Source organism: Salmo trutta, chromosome 18 (assembly GCF_901001165.1).
Source record: "Salmo trutta chromosome 18, fSalTru1.1, whole genome shotgun sequence".
Classification (NCBI taxonomy): domain Eukaryota; kingdom Metazoa; phylum Chordata; class Actinopteri; order Salmoniformes; family Salmonidae; genus Salmo; species Salmo trutta.
The window spans coordinates 53,902,595-53,919,941 of NC_042974.1; the positions used below are offsets into that span (position 1 = coordinate 53,902,595).

At 42.2% G+C, this 17,347-nt stretch overlaps 1 protein-coding gene across 1 annotated transcript; it reads right to left on the minus strand.

The window, feature by feature from the left end:
- Positions 1-162: 162 nt before the first annotated feature.
- On the minus strand, positions 163-16,805 carry kcnj16a (potassium inwardly rectifying channel subfamily J member 16a). The gene is made up of 2 exons (XM_029699038.1): positions 16,711-16,805; positions 163-2,088 (listed from the first exon to the last, which is right to left on the minus strand). Exon 2 carries the CDS (start codon positions 2,076-2,078, stop codon positions 840-842), a length of 1,239 nt encoding a protein of 412 aa, XP_029554898.1. The 5' UTR covers positions 2,079-2,088; positions 16,711-16,805; the 3' UTR covers positions 163-839.
- Positions 16,806-17,347: the final 542 nt, after the last annotated feature.

The following is a 17,347-nucleotide window of genomic DNA, read 5'->3' on the forward strand; positions in this document are numbered from 1 at the left end:
TTGGACTTAAATCGGCTTGCAAATCTATGGCAAGATTTGAAAATGGCTGTGTAGCAATGATCAACAACCAACTTGACAGAGTTTGAAGAATTTTAAAAAGAATAATGTGCAAATATTGTACAATAAGGTATGCAAAGCTCTTAGAGTCTTACCCAGAAAGAATCACAGTTGTAATCGCAGCCAAAGGTGATTCTAGCATGTATTGACTCAGGAGTGGGAATACTTATGTAAATTTGATATTTTTGTATTTCATTTTAAATAAAGTTGCAATCATTTCTAAATACATGCTTTCACTTTGTCATTATGGGGTATTGTGTGTAGATGGGTGAGAAAAAAATATTTAATCCATTTTGTATTCAGGCTGTAACAAAATGTGAAATAAGTCAAGGGGTACTTCTGAAGGCACTGTACATATTTTACAAAGCACTCACAAAATAAAACAGCATTTTTTCTCACACCTCAAAACATTTTCTGAAAATAAATGAATCTCTATATGGTACTTTCTGTTGTAGATGACAGTATAAAGTTACCATAACCTCTCCATAAAAATCACGATTATCTTATTTTTATTCATTTTCTGTATCTCTTTGATTTCAGTAGCCTATCTATCATATTGAGGAGCAGACATTGTATAATTGTTCCTATTATATTGTGACTCCACCATAGATACTAAGTTTGACAAAAAAACTTAGCAAGCAACACTTCCTGCAAAAAAATCCACTAAGAACACAGCCTGCTCTTACTGTTGCCTGTGAAGAGATTATCAAATTGTCCATGAATTCATATGTTTCTGAATGGCCATTGATCACTGTGTAGGCATCATCATATCAGTAGAACATCTATGTCAGAACGGGGTTCCTTGTAAGACACAAATGTCCGTGATCCTCGCAAACTGCTGCAATAGTGGCAACCGTGGCTACATGTTCCTCTGGTTCTGGGGTGCCATTCACCAGTTCTACAGTCACAGTCGGGGGTTTGCGATTAATGCATGGGCGCTTGGGGCGCGGCGAGTGGCGTGGGTAACACCCAAGCTTCATTTGCTCGTACTCCTCTGCACTGACCTCCGGAACCAGGACCTTAGCAGTGTGGTGGAACATGGAGTAGTCTACCTTGTAGTACCTCCGGTTTACATTCAGCATCTCTTGGAACAGATGTCCCCAGTGGATCTCGTCGGGCGTGTAGGAGGTGCGGGTCTGGTGCAGGATGCCCGTCGAGTCGTCTGTGTAGGTGAAGGACACCACCAACTCAAAGTCATCTTTCCGAAGCTCCTCTAGGCTCATGCGGTAGAGTGGACTACTTGGCTCAATAACATGGAAGATGGTGGTTGGTATCGCTAAAATTAAATCACTCTGTTTGATTTCCAGGTCCTTGTAGTTGACATCTTCCCTGCCCGTGGCGTGCATGTTGGGGCGGAAGATTTGGGCGCGAGCCTTCCCCTCCACCATGTGGTGCCGGCGGAAGTCCCCAATCCTCCAAGACAGGCACAACTGCCCATTTTGCAAGTTAATAACGGCGCAGTTGCTGAAGCCCACCGTCTGCGCCCGTTTCCGTGCCGATGCCATCTTCGCCACAGCGATACCGATGACAAATGTGTCAATAAAACAGCTGATGACGTCCTGCACAGTCACAACAATGATCGCCACCATGCAGTTCTCCGACATCCCTCTAAAACCATAACCGATTGTGGTCTGGGTCTCCAGTGAGAAGAGGAAAGCCCCGGTGAAGTCCCTCACCTCGTACACACAGGGGGCGTTGGTAGGGTCCTTCATGTCGCCGTTAGCCATGGCAATCACCCAATAGATGATGCCGAAGAAGAGCCAGGAGAAGATGTAGGAGAGGGCGAAGATGAGGAACATGACGCGCCATCTGATCTCCACCAGCGTGGTGAAGATGTCGGTGACGTACATGAGCCACTCCTCAGGAACATGGCGGAACAGGACATTGCACTTGCCATCTTTGCGGACGTAGCGGCACTTCTTGTGCTTGTAGTCGATCTCGGCCTTCACTGCGGACAGGGTGGTGGTGTTGGCGTTGACGGAGGGATCAGAGGGACTGACCTCGGTGTACTCTTTGTTCATCCTGTAAGATCTGGGAAGAAGAGAGACAGGAAAATAATGTTTAGTGATTGTATTATCTACTGTATAACACTGAAAATGTTACTATAGTCTCTAGATCCGGTGGCCAAGCCGAGATTTGGATTCAGAAATTATAAATTAAGAATTAAACAAACATAATTTACAAAATATCTGAACAAATATATTTACTAGAGTATGGTGGCATTTGAAGGACAACAGTTTTACAACAGCACACTCCATCCAGATACACTCACATGGTTTGTTGGTGGGATATTGTAATTTTGAGTGTGTGGATTTGAGTTGGGTATTTGTGTGTTAGGGATGAGAACACTTATGGGGAGAGGTTGTGCAATTCCATCATTATGATGGAACGTTTCTGTGGTTGGAATCAACTTGATGGTGATTTGGGTGTCACAGGCGTCGTATAGAGGAGACCAAGGCGCAGCGTGTAGAGTGCTCATCGTGATATACTTTAATGGAAAACGAACACTAGACAAAATAACAAAATGACAGCCAACAGTTCCGTCAGGTTTACAAACTAAACAGAAAGCAACTAACCACGAAAACTAAAGGAAAAAAGGCTGCCTAAGTTTGGCTTCCAATCAGAGACAATGATAGACAGCTGCCTCCAATTGGAAACCATACCCTGCCAAAACATAGAAATGCAAACATAGAATGCCCACCCTCTATCACAACCTGACCTAACTAGTTAGAGAAAAAGCAGCTCTCTAGGTCAGAGCGTGACAAAAACATTTTTAGACGGAAAGCAGTTGAGTAGAAACATGGTTGCTCTCTCTCTGACCCCAATTTGGTAATGATTTCAAAGAGACATTGTTTATCAAGCAGTAACAGTTTATATTTTCTGAAAGTTTTGGAAGCAAAAAAGAGTGATGGTCCGCACTCAAAAAGGAGTAGCAGTAAAGCTTATTTCATTTTTCGATTTACTTACTTTCAATGATAGCTGTAAAAGCATCAAGTCTTAAGCATCAAGTCACTGGCTTATACTATCATCAGACACCTCGTTAAATTCTGACTTTCAGCATCCACACTTATTTAACTATGAACGATAAAGAAATCTATCAAACATGTTAGTGAAATCTGATGTACAGTATGTCATGAATAACGATGAGTGAGGAAGTTACAGACACACAAATATCATACCTCAAAGACATGCTAACCTCTCACCATTACAATAGCAGGGGAGGTTAGCATTTATTTGGGAGGGTATGATATTTGTGCGTCTGTAACTTTCTCACTCATCATTATTCACGATTCATTTAGGCCTATCATTAATCATGGTAGCATCCACATTACGTAGAAGTGTTTAGAAACATATTCTATACTTATTTACAATAAAAATGACTCCGAAATGACACAATACATTATTTACCATTAATTTCTATTGGGTACAAAATAATCTGAAACAGAACCAAAACAAACAGCAAATGCATCTAACAAGTTTGTAGAGTCACAAGCTTGATGTAGTCATTGAGCGCTAGGAATATGGGACCAAATACAGAACTTTTGACTACATTAATACACATATGTATACGTGAATTTGTCTCAATACTGCACTTTCGGTTCTTAAAATTGAGGGACTACGTACAAAAAGTGCTGCAATTTCTAAACGGTGGATGGATGAAAATTTGCTCAAATTAAAGATGACAGTCTGCACTTTAACCTCATAGTCATCAAATAATTTGAAATCCAAAGTGCTGGAGTACAGAGCCAAAACAACAACAAAATTATCACTGTCCCAATACTTTTGGAGCTCACTGTATATCCCACTTTGCCGCACATGACCAAATAACTGGGAAGTAGTCCAGGTGCGACAAAACTAGGGCCTGTATGACCTGTCTGGTCGACTGAGATGTAAAAAAAAATATCTATCCTGATTAGAAGCACCTGCTGCTAACCAGTTCCCCATAAATGCTGTTTTGAATTACAAAAAACATGTACCTACACACTGAAGAAGGCTGCAAAGCTGAAATGTCTGTGTACACTATCTCTGATGCAGTGAAATTAATTTAAAAAATGAAAAAGGAAGTAAGCTTTATGCTACGTATTTTTCAGTGCAGACTCATCACACTTTTTTGCTTATTTGAAATTACGAGGGGGGCTCCTAACATGTGGAATTGTTTTAAGCTGGTCATACCAAGGATCATTTAGATATTGTATTTAGAATTTTAGGACCACTTTAGGTATCAAAAACATATATAAAGAAAATATTTGATGAAACATAGAAGTTTGCCTTACTGTTATTAGCCCATAGAAACATATTGAATAACAGATTCATACATGGAAAAACAGACAGTCAAAAAATACATCAAAAGGAAGTTTGTTTTGAAGTGTCTGTCCTATATCTGAGAGATATAAGAAAGATCTTACATCTACACCACTGTAGCTCGGCCACCTTCCAGCGCAGATGTGGAAGGCCATCGGTGGATTGAGACGCAGCTCATGTAAAATGACTTTTTTTGTATCATGCTAATTCTGTTTTCTTGGGGGCACGGACATTGACTCTAGTTAACCTTTTATAAAACAAGTAAATGGTTTAAATTCTCCAAAATAAGCAGATTTAAAAAAAACTTCACACATTTATAGTCAAATTTGATGTAAAAAAACATGTTTTTGTATGTTTTTCTTTTACATTTCTAACAGTTATTTTGATCAAATTATTTTCATGAGCATGTCTGTTATTTATTCAAAATGTTGTTTTTCTGTAATACTTAGAGGCTGAGATATTGGTGATTGAGCTAATCTGACATACGACCAAAGATGCCTTCCAATATGGGTGATATGGGCACCGGTGCCATCAGACTTGTAGATCTAACTTTCGAATGCTATGAGCTATCAGCTCAGTTCCAATTGAATCTCAAAGATGAGACTCTCGCCAGATATATTGATTTAAGGCAAATTATGCATTTCAATTCCTTAGTTATTTTTTTGTTATAGTGACTGCAATGCCCCCCAGGGGCCAAATCTGGGGTGGCTACATCTTTTCAGGCTACTTGCATTTACCTCTGTGCCAACGTTGGTGCTTTTATCGCGAAATGCACAATTGAGTATTTTTGCTTAGTCGCCGCACTAGTGTACAAAAGTTAGATTAATTTTCATTCCTCCAAATGACACAGAAATCATTGTCAATTGTGTTTTTTTGTTGGTTACTACAGCTTGACAAGGTCCTAACATTTCAGAAGGGTTCAACAAAAACATGAGCGCAACATGAAACAATTTAAATGATTTTACTGAGTTACAGCTCATATCAATAAATTAATTAGGCCCTAATCTATGGATTCACATGACTGTTGGTCACAGTTACTTAAAAAAAAGGTGTGGATCAGAAAACAAGTCAGTATCTGGTGTAATCACCATTATTCTCATGCACACTTGACATAGAGTTGATCAGGCTGTTGATTGTAGCCGGTGGAATGTTGTCCCACTCCCCTTCAGTGGCTGTTCGAAGTTGCTGGATATTTGCTGGAACTGGGGCACACTGTCGTACACGTCAATATAGAGAATCCCAAACATGGTCAATGGGTGACATGTCTGGTGAGTTTGCAGGTCATGGAAGAACTGGGACATTTTCAGCTTCCAGGAATTGTGTACAGATCCTTGTGACACAGGGATGTGCATTATCATGCTGAAACATGAGTTGATGGCGGCAGATGAATGAAAGGACAATGGTCCCTTAGGATCTCGTCACAGTATCTCTGTGCATTCAAATTGCCATTGAAAAATGCAATTGTGTTCGTTGTCCATAGCTTATGCCTGCCTATACCATAACCCCAGCGCCACCATGGGACACTCTGTTCACAACGTTGACATCAGCTAATGCCATGCACGCTGTTTGCCATCTGCCCTGTACAGTTGAAACCGGGATTCATCCGTGAAGAGCACACGTCTCCAGTCTGCCAATGGCCATCGACGGTGAGCATATGCCCACTGAAATTGGTTACGACGCCAAACTGCAGTCAGGTCAAGACCCTGGTGAGGATGACGAATTTTTGGAGAAATTCTTTGTTTGTGCAAACCCACAGTTTCATCAGGTGTCCAGGTGGCTGGTCTCAGACGATCCCTCAGGTCAAGAAGCCGGATGTGGAAGCCTGGGCTGGTGCGGTTACACATGGTCTGCGGTTGTGAAGCCGGTTGGGCATATTGCCAAATTCTGTAAAATTACATTGGTAAAGAAATTAACATTCAATTCTCTGGCAACAGTGCTGGTGGACATTCCTGCAGTCATCATGCCATTTGCGCTCTCCCTCAAAACTTGAGACATCTGTGGCATTGTGTTTTGTGACAAAACTGCACATTTCAGAGTGGCATTTTATTGTCTCCAGCGCAAGGTGCACCTGTGTAATGATCATGCCGTTTAATCAGCTTCTTGATATGCCACACCTGTCAGGTGGATGCATTATCTTGGCAAAGGAAAAATGCTCACTACCAGTGTTGTAAACAAATTTGTGCACAACATTTTTGAGAAATAAGCTTTTTTTTTTCTTGCTTCTTTTATTTCAGCTCATGAAACACGGGACCAACATTTTACATGTTGCGTTTATATTTTTGTTCAGTGTACATGCGTTAGTGATTAGTGCATTAGTGATCGAGAGAAGAAAGCTAAGGACGCTTTTTTGTTGACAGTGAAAACTTTGAGACAAGGCAAATTGACAAGGGGAAAGAGAGAGAGGAAGGGAGTGGCAGACACTTTATTGCCTACTTTTTTCCACAGCTGGTTGTTCATAATTTCATGGAAGCAGTTTTCTTTTTTCTTATTTGTTCTCCTTCATATTTTGTCTTTTCTCCCATGGTGCACTTTGCTGCTCTCAAGATGCTATTTTAAAATGTTAATCTGGGAATGTTTACCATCTATGATTCCCTTTTTTCCTGCCTCCATGCACTGTGTCAATACCGTTTATCATAATCAGGCAGTTGCCTAGAGATGCAAAAACCCATGGCAACAGACCCTGTTGGCCCCATTCATTTTCTGTGGTGTTTTCAGCTACTTGGAAGTATCATGTGGCATGATTATGCAGAGGTGTATTTTTCCCTACTGCAGTTTGTTTCTATTGCCCTGCCACTCACAGGGCTTCCTGTAACTTATATCTTTGTCTTACCAAGGTCACCTAAGGAGAAACATGTAACACTTACAGTAACTAGGGTGGTTTAAATTTTGTGACATGTTGATTGTTTGTAGAACCAGCAAAAATACACGTTTTGAGTCAGGTGCCAGTGGTTGGAAATGTATTACTTTCAGATTACTAATTCAACGGTAATTCGATTTTGCAGTGTACTTGGACAAATAATTCTGTACTCATCTTAAACCTGTAACTTGAAATGCATGATGGATGAGGTTGTGCATGCAAGGCAGTGCATGGCCCACTGTTGAAGTGACTTTTATTTGGGTGGAGTCAAAGTGTTGTGTTGTCTACAAGCCAGTAAAGGAAGCACCACAGGACTGAATTGGTCTAGGTTAGACTGGGGCTGAGGAGAAGAATTCATGTGGAAACTGGAACGATCACGGGCAGAAGAAGGCTCCATCACAGCCAAACCACTGAGAGCATCCTCCCTACTCAAACACACACACCACTGAAAGCATTCTCTCTTTTTCCGTCCGAGCGCAATCACTCCTCTTCTCCGCCTATCTGAGTCAACCAGACTTTATGGTCTCAAACTCTGCTTCCTCCTGGCAAAAGATGTAGCTTCCTCTTGGCTAAAAATGTAGCCCCCATTGCCAAAATATAAGGTTATACAGAAAAAAGGTTCTACTAACTTTCTGTAACCCGTTCTTCTCCAAAATGTAAATATCTTTAAATGAAAGAAGGAAACAAAACATTATGATTTTGGAAACCACAATGTTATAATTCTGACAATAATATATTATTGAATGGAAACTCCTACTGTATGTCTGTGCATCATCTTGACATTACTATAACTGTCTCCGTTTGAAAGTTAATCCTCCTTCTGTTAGACTGTTATACGGTATAATAACGCTCATTTTAATCACATTTCACTGGTCATAAAACTCTTAATCACAGCAGTATATTCTATGTGTTTTGCCTAAAGCAACACATATTTACACTGACTATGGTCAAGATGTTCAAACGGAAAACAAAACACACAAATCCAAATGGACTTAACACAACATACTGTGTAGTAAATGAGGTTGAAAGTGCTTTATGACGAAAGGGTTTTTTACTGTTATAAACTCACTGTTAATAAGACAGTTGTGAGCTGTGTACACACAGTGCACGAAAAGCAGAGGCTCTTAGCCCCCGCTACGCTATGTAGTGATCAGCCCTTATTATATCAACCTACATTACCCATTAGTCGTCTTAAATGACACCCTATTCCCTATATAGTGCACTACTTTTGATCAGAGCCTTTTTCCATTGTTCAAATGGGCCCTGGTCAAAAGTAGTGCTCTATACAGGAAATGGGATGCAATTTGGGATGCAGGCCTCAGTCAGGTTCAATATCGTTTAATTAAGGCCCGCTCCTCCCAGGACAATATGGTGAACAAGGAAAGAAGTTCACAACAGCCCCCTTCAAATATGTTAACAGGCACCAAGTCCCTGGTAATGTTTTGTTCAGCTCCCGGCTTTGAACCTTAAAATGCATTAAGTTTAATAAGGATAATTCTATCTTGTCTCATGTGGGTGTTTATCTCATAAAATCATCAAAGATCCAACGTGCCCCTGAGTGTTTTGTTCCCTCCCAATGTTGATAGTTTCATACAAATAGATTTCAATGAGTAAAATCTGTTTATTCATCTAAATCTATTAAAACAAGTGTAGTACTGCATTTGAAAACATGTTTAGTGATGAAGCTAGGAATATAGGAAGGAATCTACAGCACACTGGTGAAAAATAGGCAATAAAACATGAGTAGCCTATGCACCAGAATAAAGGTCTTCATTTCAGTTTAATTGAATCAAGTTACACTGTGGTCAGATTACAGTAAGTTTCACACTTTCTCTTTGATTTCTATCCAGTTTGAACTGTTCTCTATGAAGCGTCATAATAGGGTATTTCCACAGAGGCCGAGTAGAGTACCATCCATATACAATGCCTGATATTTGTCAAGTAGGTTTATTTTTCTGTTCATGTTAATTAGATTATATCAGAGATCACATACAGTAAGTCTATATATAACATAATAATATTATACAATAATATTGTCACGTCCTGACCAGTATAAGGGGTTATTTGTTATTGTAGTTTGGTCAGGACGTGGCAGGGGTGTGTTTGTTTTGTCTGGGTTTTTGGGTTGTGTTCTATGTTTTGTATTTCTATGTTCTATTTTCTATTTTCGCTATTTCTATGTCGAGTTTATTGTTTTGACCTTCAATTGGAGGCAGCTGTTCCTCGTTGCCTCTAATTGAAGGTCCTATTTAGTAGGGGTGTTTATCATGGGGTTTTTGTGGGTAGTTGTTCTTGTATAGCTGTAAGCCTTACAGGACTGTTTATCGTCATTGTTTTTGTATACGTGTGTTTTGTTTTGGTTTTCCTTCTTTCTGCCTAATAAAAAGAAGATGAGTATACACACTCCCGCTGCATTTTGGTCCAATCCTTACGACGCCCGTGGCCGAACTACCCACCACAAACGGACCAAGCAGCGGAGGAAGGAGCAGCAGCAGAGTTATAAGGAGTTTTGGACTTGGGAGCAGATACTAGCGGGAGAAGGACCATGGAGGAAGGCTGGAGAGGACAGAGAACGCTATGCTGGGACACGGCTAGCAAGGAAGCCTGAGAGGCACCCCCAATATTTTTTTTTGGTGGGGGTACACGGGTAGTTTGGCTGGGCCAAGGGTGAGCCCTAAGCCAACTCCCCGTGCTTATTATGGGGAGCGTGTGGAGAGGAGAGCACCGATGTATGCGGAAGTACGCACGATCTCGCCCATGCGCACGCACAGTCCGGTGCGAGCGATCCCACACCCTCGCAAGTGCCGTGCTAGAGTGGGCATCCAGCCTGGAAGGAGGATGCCTGCGCAGCATATCTGGCCACAAGTGCGCCTCCCAGGCTACCCTACGCCTGCTCTACGCACGGCAGCCATCAGGCCTCTGCACAGCCCAGTTCGCCCTGTGCCAGCACTCCGCTCGTGCAGGGCTACTATTACCATCCAGCCAGGACGGGTTGTGCAGGAGGTGCGCTCCAGACCTCCAGTGCCTACTCATGACCCGGTGTATCCAGTTCCTGCTCCTCGCACTAGCCCTGAGGTGCGTGTCTCTGGTCTGGCGCCTCCAAAGCCAGCACCACGCACCAGGCCTCCAGTGCGTCAGCCCAGTCTAGTACGTCCTGTTCCCGCTCCTCGCACTAGCCTTGGGGTGAGTGTCTCCAGTCTGGTACCTCCAGTACCAACCCCACGCACCAGTCCTCCAGTGCATCAGCCCAGTCCAGCTCGTCCTGCTCCTGCTCCTCGCACTAGCCCTGTGGTGCGTGTCCCTAGTCTGGCGCCTCCTAAGCCAGCCCCACGCATCAGGCCTACAGTGCGCAGTCCCCGTCCAGAGCTTCCGGCAACAGTGCCCCGTACAGAGCTTCCGGCAACAGTGCCCCGTCCACAGTGTCCGGCAACAGTGCCGCGTCCAGAGTGTCCGGCGACAGTGCCGCGTCCAGAGTGTCCGGCGACAGTGCCGCATCCAGAGTGTTCGGCGACAGTGCCCCGTCCAGAGTGTCCGGCGACAGTGCCCCGTCCAGAGTGTCCGGCGACAGTGCCCCGACCAGAGCTTCCGGCGATAGTGCCCCGTCTAGAGATGGCCCACAGTCCGGAGCCAGCAGAGACGGCCCACAGTCCGGAGCCAGCAGAGACGGCCCACAGTCCGGAGCCGACAGAGACGGCCCACAGTCCGGAGCCGACAGACTCGGCCCTCCAGTCCGGAGCTCCCAGAGTCGGCCCTCCAGTCCGGAGCTCCCAGAGTCGGTGAGTTCCTGAATATAAGTTCCCCGCCCATTTAGCCTGTGTTTTCAGACTTCCTGGGAGTTAACCATGAGAGAATTTGGAACATTTCGAACCAAAACAAATACGTGTGATATTTCAGTGACTGAAAATGCTATTTTACATGGGAATACGAATTACTGTTTGGGACTTAGAATTGGCCAAATAACTTATTTAAAAAAATAAAAAATAATGTTTCTCATAATATATGTTATATGCATCAGAATGAATTGTTCTTTTATTTCAAAATACAGTAAATTCTGAAATACATTAAAGAATGTACTTTAGAATATATTTTCACTTGCATATATCAATTTGACAAGAGCATTGCAACCAACATCCAATGGGTAGAATTTAACCTGTACTGGGTCATTCCTCGAAATTAGTGCCTTTTGAATTCCTTTGATATGTTAAGTAGAAATTATGCACAAATATTGCATTTTAAAAGCCTGTTATATGAAATCCCCTTTAGTGCAGACCACAGGGAGAATTCAATAAATCAGATTTTCAATATGAATCAAGACTTACTAAAGTGCCAAATTTCTGTATTTTCAAATGTCCCTCCATTCACCCTCTGTGACTTGTAGGAAAATGTTAACCCACTAATCCCCCAAAATACTCTAAGTTCTTACAATAATTGTAAAGACCAAGAAATGTAGTTGCTTTTAGATGACCAAGAACACAATGATCACTCTGACAGAACTACAGAGTTCATTGGCTGAGATGGGAGAACCTGCCAGAAGTATAACAGTCTTTAAAGCACTTCACCAATCTGGGATATATGGGGGAGTGGCCAGACAGAAGCCACTTCTGAGAAAAAGGCACATGACAGCACGCCTGGAGTTTTACGAAAAGGCACGTGAAAGACTGAGAACATAAGGCAAAAGATTCTGTGGTCTGATGAGACAAACATTTTACTATTTGGCCTGAATTCAAAACACCATGTCAGAACAAGAATGTGAAAGTTCTTGAGTGGCCCAGCCAAAGCACAGATTTGAATCCCATTGAAAATCTGTGGAAAGTGTTTTGGGGGGTTAGTGGTTTAACATTATCTTAGAAGTCACATAGGGTGAATGGAGGGACATTTCAAAATGCTGAATTTTGGCACTTTAGCAAGTATTTAATTATATTGAAAATCTGATTAATTGAATTCTCCCTGTGGTCTATATTGAAGGACACTTCATTTCATATAGCAGGCTTTTAAAATGCAATATTGCTGTTCACCGCCGCTCCCCATCTAACTTAATAGAACTTGACAAAATCTGCAAGTAAAATTGGGCGAAAATCCCTAAATCCGCATGTGCAAAGCTGATAGAGACATACACAAGACAACTCAAAGCTGATACAGACATACACAAGACAACTCAAAGCTGTAATCGCTGCCAAAGGAGCTTCTACAAAGTATTGACTCAGGGTAGTCAATACTTATGTAAATGAGATTTCATTTTCAATAAATTAGCAAAAATGTCCAAAAACATGTTGTTTTCACATTATGGGGTATTGTGTGGGTGAATTAAAAATATATATATTTCGAATTCAGGCTGTAACATAAAATGTGGAATAAGTCAAGGGGTATGAATACTTTCTGAAGGTGCTGTATGCATCTCTGGAAGACATTTTAAGGCATTAGATGCAAATGTTACAACATTTTTTTTTAATGTGATGTTAAATATACTGCTCAAAAAAATAAAGGGAACACTTAAACAACACAATGTAACTCCAAGTCAATCACACTTCTGTGAAATCAAACTGTCCACTTAGGAAGCAACACTGATTGACAATACATTTCACATGCTGTTGTGCAAATGGAATAGACAACAGGTGGAAATTATAGGGAATTAGCAAGACACCCCCAATAAAGGAGTGGTTCTGCAGGTGGTAACCACAGACCACTTCTCAGTTCCTATGCTTCCTGGCTGATGTTTTGGTCACTTTTGAATGCTGGCGGTGCTTTCACTCTAGTGGTAGCATGAGACGGAGTCTACAACCCACACAAGTGGCTCAGGTAGTGCAGCTCATCCAGGATGGCACATCAATGCGAGCTGTGGCAAGAAGGTTTGCTGTGTCTGTCAGCGTAGTGTCCAGAGCATGGAGGCGCTACCAGGAGACAGGCCAGTACATCAGGAGACGTGGAGGAGGCCGTAGGAGGGCAACAACCCAGCAGCAGGACTGCTACCTCCGCCTTTGTGCAAGGAGGAGCAGGAGGAGCACTGCCAGAGCTCTGCAAAATGACCTCCAGCAGGTCACAAATGTGCATGTGTCTGCTCAAACGGTCAGAAACAGACTCCATGAGGGTGGTATGAGGGCCCGACGTCCACAGGTGGGGGTTGTGCTTACAGCCCAACACCGTGCAGGACGTTTGGCATTTGCCAGAGAACACCAAGGTTGGCAAATTCGCCACTGGTGCCCTGTGCTCTTCACAGATGAAAGCAGGTTCACACTGAGCACATATGACAGACGTGACAGTCTGGAGACGCCGTGGAGAACGTTCTGCTGCCTGCAACATCCTCCAGCATGACCGGTTTGGCGGTGGGTCAGTCATGGTGTGGGGTGGCATTTCTTTGGGGGGCCGCACAGCCCTCCATGTGCTCGCCAGAGGTAGCCTGACTGCCATTAGGTACCGAGATGAGATCCTCAGACCCCTTGTGAGACCATATGCTGGTGCGGTTGGCCCTGGGTTCCTCCTAATGCAAGACAATGCTAGACCTCATGTGGCTGGAGTGTGTCAGCAGTTCCTGCAAGAGGAAGGCATTGATGCTATGGACTGGCCCGCCCGTTCCCCAGACCTGAATCCAATTGAGCACATCTGGGACATCATGTCTCGCTCCATCCACCAACGTCACGTTGCATCACAGACTGTCCAGGATTTGGCGGATGCTTTAGTCCAGGTCTGGGAGGAGATCCCTCAGGGGACCATCCGCCACCTCATCAGGAGCATGCCCAGGCGTTGTAGGGAGGTCATACAGGCACATGGAGGCCACACACACTACTGAGCCTCATTTTGAATTGTTTGAAGGACATTACATCAAAGTTGGATCAGCCTGTAGTGTGGTTTTCCAATTTAATTTTGAGTGTGACTCCAAATCCAGACCTCCATGGGTTGATAAATTGGATTTCCATTAATTATTTTTGTGTGATTTTGTTGTCAGCACATTCAACTATGTAAAGAAAAAAGTATTTAATAAGATTATTTCATTCATTCAGATCTAGGATGTGTTATTTTAGTGTTCCCTTTATTTTTTTGAGCAGTGTATATTGAAACCATTTTTTTTCTTCTTTTGTGTACCTATTTACTCCATTCATCTCTGATTGTCCTTGCTGTGCACAGCACACACACATCGCTTGCATGTGTGCAGTAATATTCCGCAAAGCTGGTGCCCTTCCAGAATGCATGTTTGTGCTGAAAACCTTTGCCTTACTGCACCCAATGCCTGCACAATTCACCTGCAATTTAGCCTCTAGCCTGTTGCTGGAACTTATGCCTTCTGTGTACAAAACAGCACAGCTGACTTGACACCTACATAAAGTACACACAGCCAAAGCAAAGCAGGCTATGCCCTATAGTAAACTTTCCTCTAACACAGATCCTAAGCGAGCAGGACAGGGAATCATAGCATAAAGCTTAGCTCAAGCCTCATCTCAGATCTGTTTGTGGTTTCCTGCCAACTCCTACGGTCATTGTCACACCAATGGCAATATTTGGGGACCAGGCTAGGTTAGCCATTGTTCCACAATGGCACACAGCTGCGTGTCACCGATTCAGGGACAACTGGACTAGAGGGATAAAACAAGGGAAAACACTTTGGCCAACAAACAGGGTTTATTTCCTGTACCGCTCAGGGCCCTTGCTTACAACTCCATTACATGCTCACTTAATATTCAACTAATAACATTCTGCCACTCCATCCAGGGTTCACTGGCACAGAACGGTGTACTTCACGCAGGTGGCCCCAGCCCCCTGTTCTGCCCTGGGCCCTCTGTCACCCCTTTTAACCTTCAGTTCCTCTGAGGCCAGGCAATCTAGAGCATTCTAGAACATCATATTACTAGGCGTGCAAGACCCGTATTCATAAAGCGAAGTCTTTCCTGTGGTTTAGTGACAAACAAACAAATGGCAATTACTGTCATTCACCCAGAGAGGTATTTACATAAATATTTGTTTACACCTTTCTAGACATTCAGACAAAGTACTGACTGTACCTTGATGTAATAATTCTGTTTACTTATCTTCTGTCTGTCTTGTTTTTTTGACATCTCAGAAATGCAACAACATGTAGGGGCTGATATTCTGATACTTACTATAGATTTTAACCTTGAATAAAAGTTCAAAGGAAGATGTTTGATCAAAAAACTTTACCTATCACCCTTGACAACTACCCTTTTTTGGAAAACCAGTCATGCATGGTAGGTCTGTAATTAAATAGCTTAGATTACAACATGTTCTCTCTGAGGTTTTCCTTTGTTGTTGTTGTCAGCAGATCTTAGCTGTCAGATCCTAGTTGTCAGTTTACACTTTAGCCTTACTTAGTTGTTGTGTCTCAACACTTAAATCTGAAAACAAAATGTTGACACCCAACAAACACCAGCACTAATCTGTGTATAGATTTGCTTTCTTGGTGAAAAAGTAGTAAAGCACAGATACATGACACCAATATTTAATTGACACTATTATATGAAATTAAGTGCCCTTTAATATAGACCACATGAACAATTCAATACATCGGATTTTCAATATGAATAAAGACATGCTAAAGTGCAAAGAAATGCAGCATTTTGACGTGTCCCTCCGTGCACGCTCTCTGACGTCTAGGAAGATTTGAATTCACTAACCCCCCAAAATAGGGCGGCAGGTAGCCTAGCTGTTAGAACATTGGTCACTGGTTCAAATACCCAAGCCGACAAGGTGAAAAAGCTGCCTATGTGCCCTTGAGCAAGGCACGTAACCCTAATTTGCTCCAGGGCGCCGTACTACTATGGCTGACCCTGTAAAACAACACATTTCATTGCACCTACCCGGTGTATGTGACAATAAAACATTATAATATATTTATTTTATTAAATGCTCTTAAGTTTTCAACATCATTGTAAAGCCCAAGTTATTTTGTTGCTTTGACAAAGTTAATTCTGAAGATTGTTATTTATTTCATGTGATTAGTAATTCATTTATGTCTGTCCCTCCCTCATTTTAAGGTCAAACCTGTTACGTGAACTGAACTCTCCTTCTAAAATGGTTTAAATATTTATTTCAAAAGAAACATTGAACATCTGACAGTCAAATTATAATGTAAAAGCAGGTGAGCTGATTCTAATCTTTTTGGCCATTTTCTGGTGTTTTGTGGAGGAAAACTGAGCAGGTCATAATATTTCAACCCTGTTACCCATAGATAGACAGGCCAGAAATGTTTAAATAATTAAACGTTTTGGGAATCTTGCATTAAATTGCCCCTCCCTGTTGCACACAACAAGCTTCCATTCCCCATGTCACAAGGGGGATTCATGGCTGATTTAAGAAGTCGTATTAGGAACCACTTTGGCCACACTGTAGACTAGATGTCATAGCCATGCATTTCTGGAATATTATATTAGCAAAGATGCAAATGTATCTCAAGTATTTATTTATGTGACGTTAAATATATTGACATGTATTTTTTTCGTATGGGACTAAAACGAGAAAGAGAGAGAGAATGCATGGTTGTTTCATACCTGTTACAAAAGTAGTTGATGAATCAGTGTCCGGAGTCCGTCTACCTGTGAGTGAGACTGCTACCAGAGCAGAGACTGGCACAGGTGCAACAACGTCCGTGCCTGCATGAATGAATCAACCCACCTGTAGCCGCACAAAGTAAAGAATAACACCTCCCCTAAAGTGTGTGCGCATGTGTGTGTCAAGGTTATTATAGTAAACTAAAAACAAATCATTCAAAAAACGATTTCTGTTTGAAAAACTAAAACTATACTGAAACTATTATGTTTGACTCCAAAACAAAATTAAATTAAATAAAAACCATGAATTTTTTTTTTTTTTTGGGAGGGGGGGCAAAAATCTGATGGGGTTTTCAAGCATTTTTTTATTCTAATGGGGTATTCAAGCTTCTGAATCTGGTTGGTCACAGTGACTTCATCATATATAGATAGACTCAGTGAGATGAATTTGCCATGAGCAGAACAGCAGATATTGGGCGCGTTTGAGTGCTAAGGCTAAAGCAGCCGACTGGAGACAAAAGTCAAGGAATGAAGTCGGGGGAGGTGCATCTATGACAGCTGAAAGTTGGACACTAATGTTGTTTTCTAACACCAAGGCTCAGATCAAATGGCAGTGTTGCCATTGTTTATAAAATGT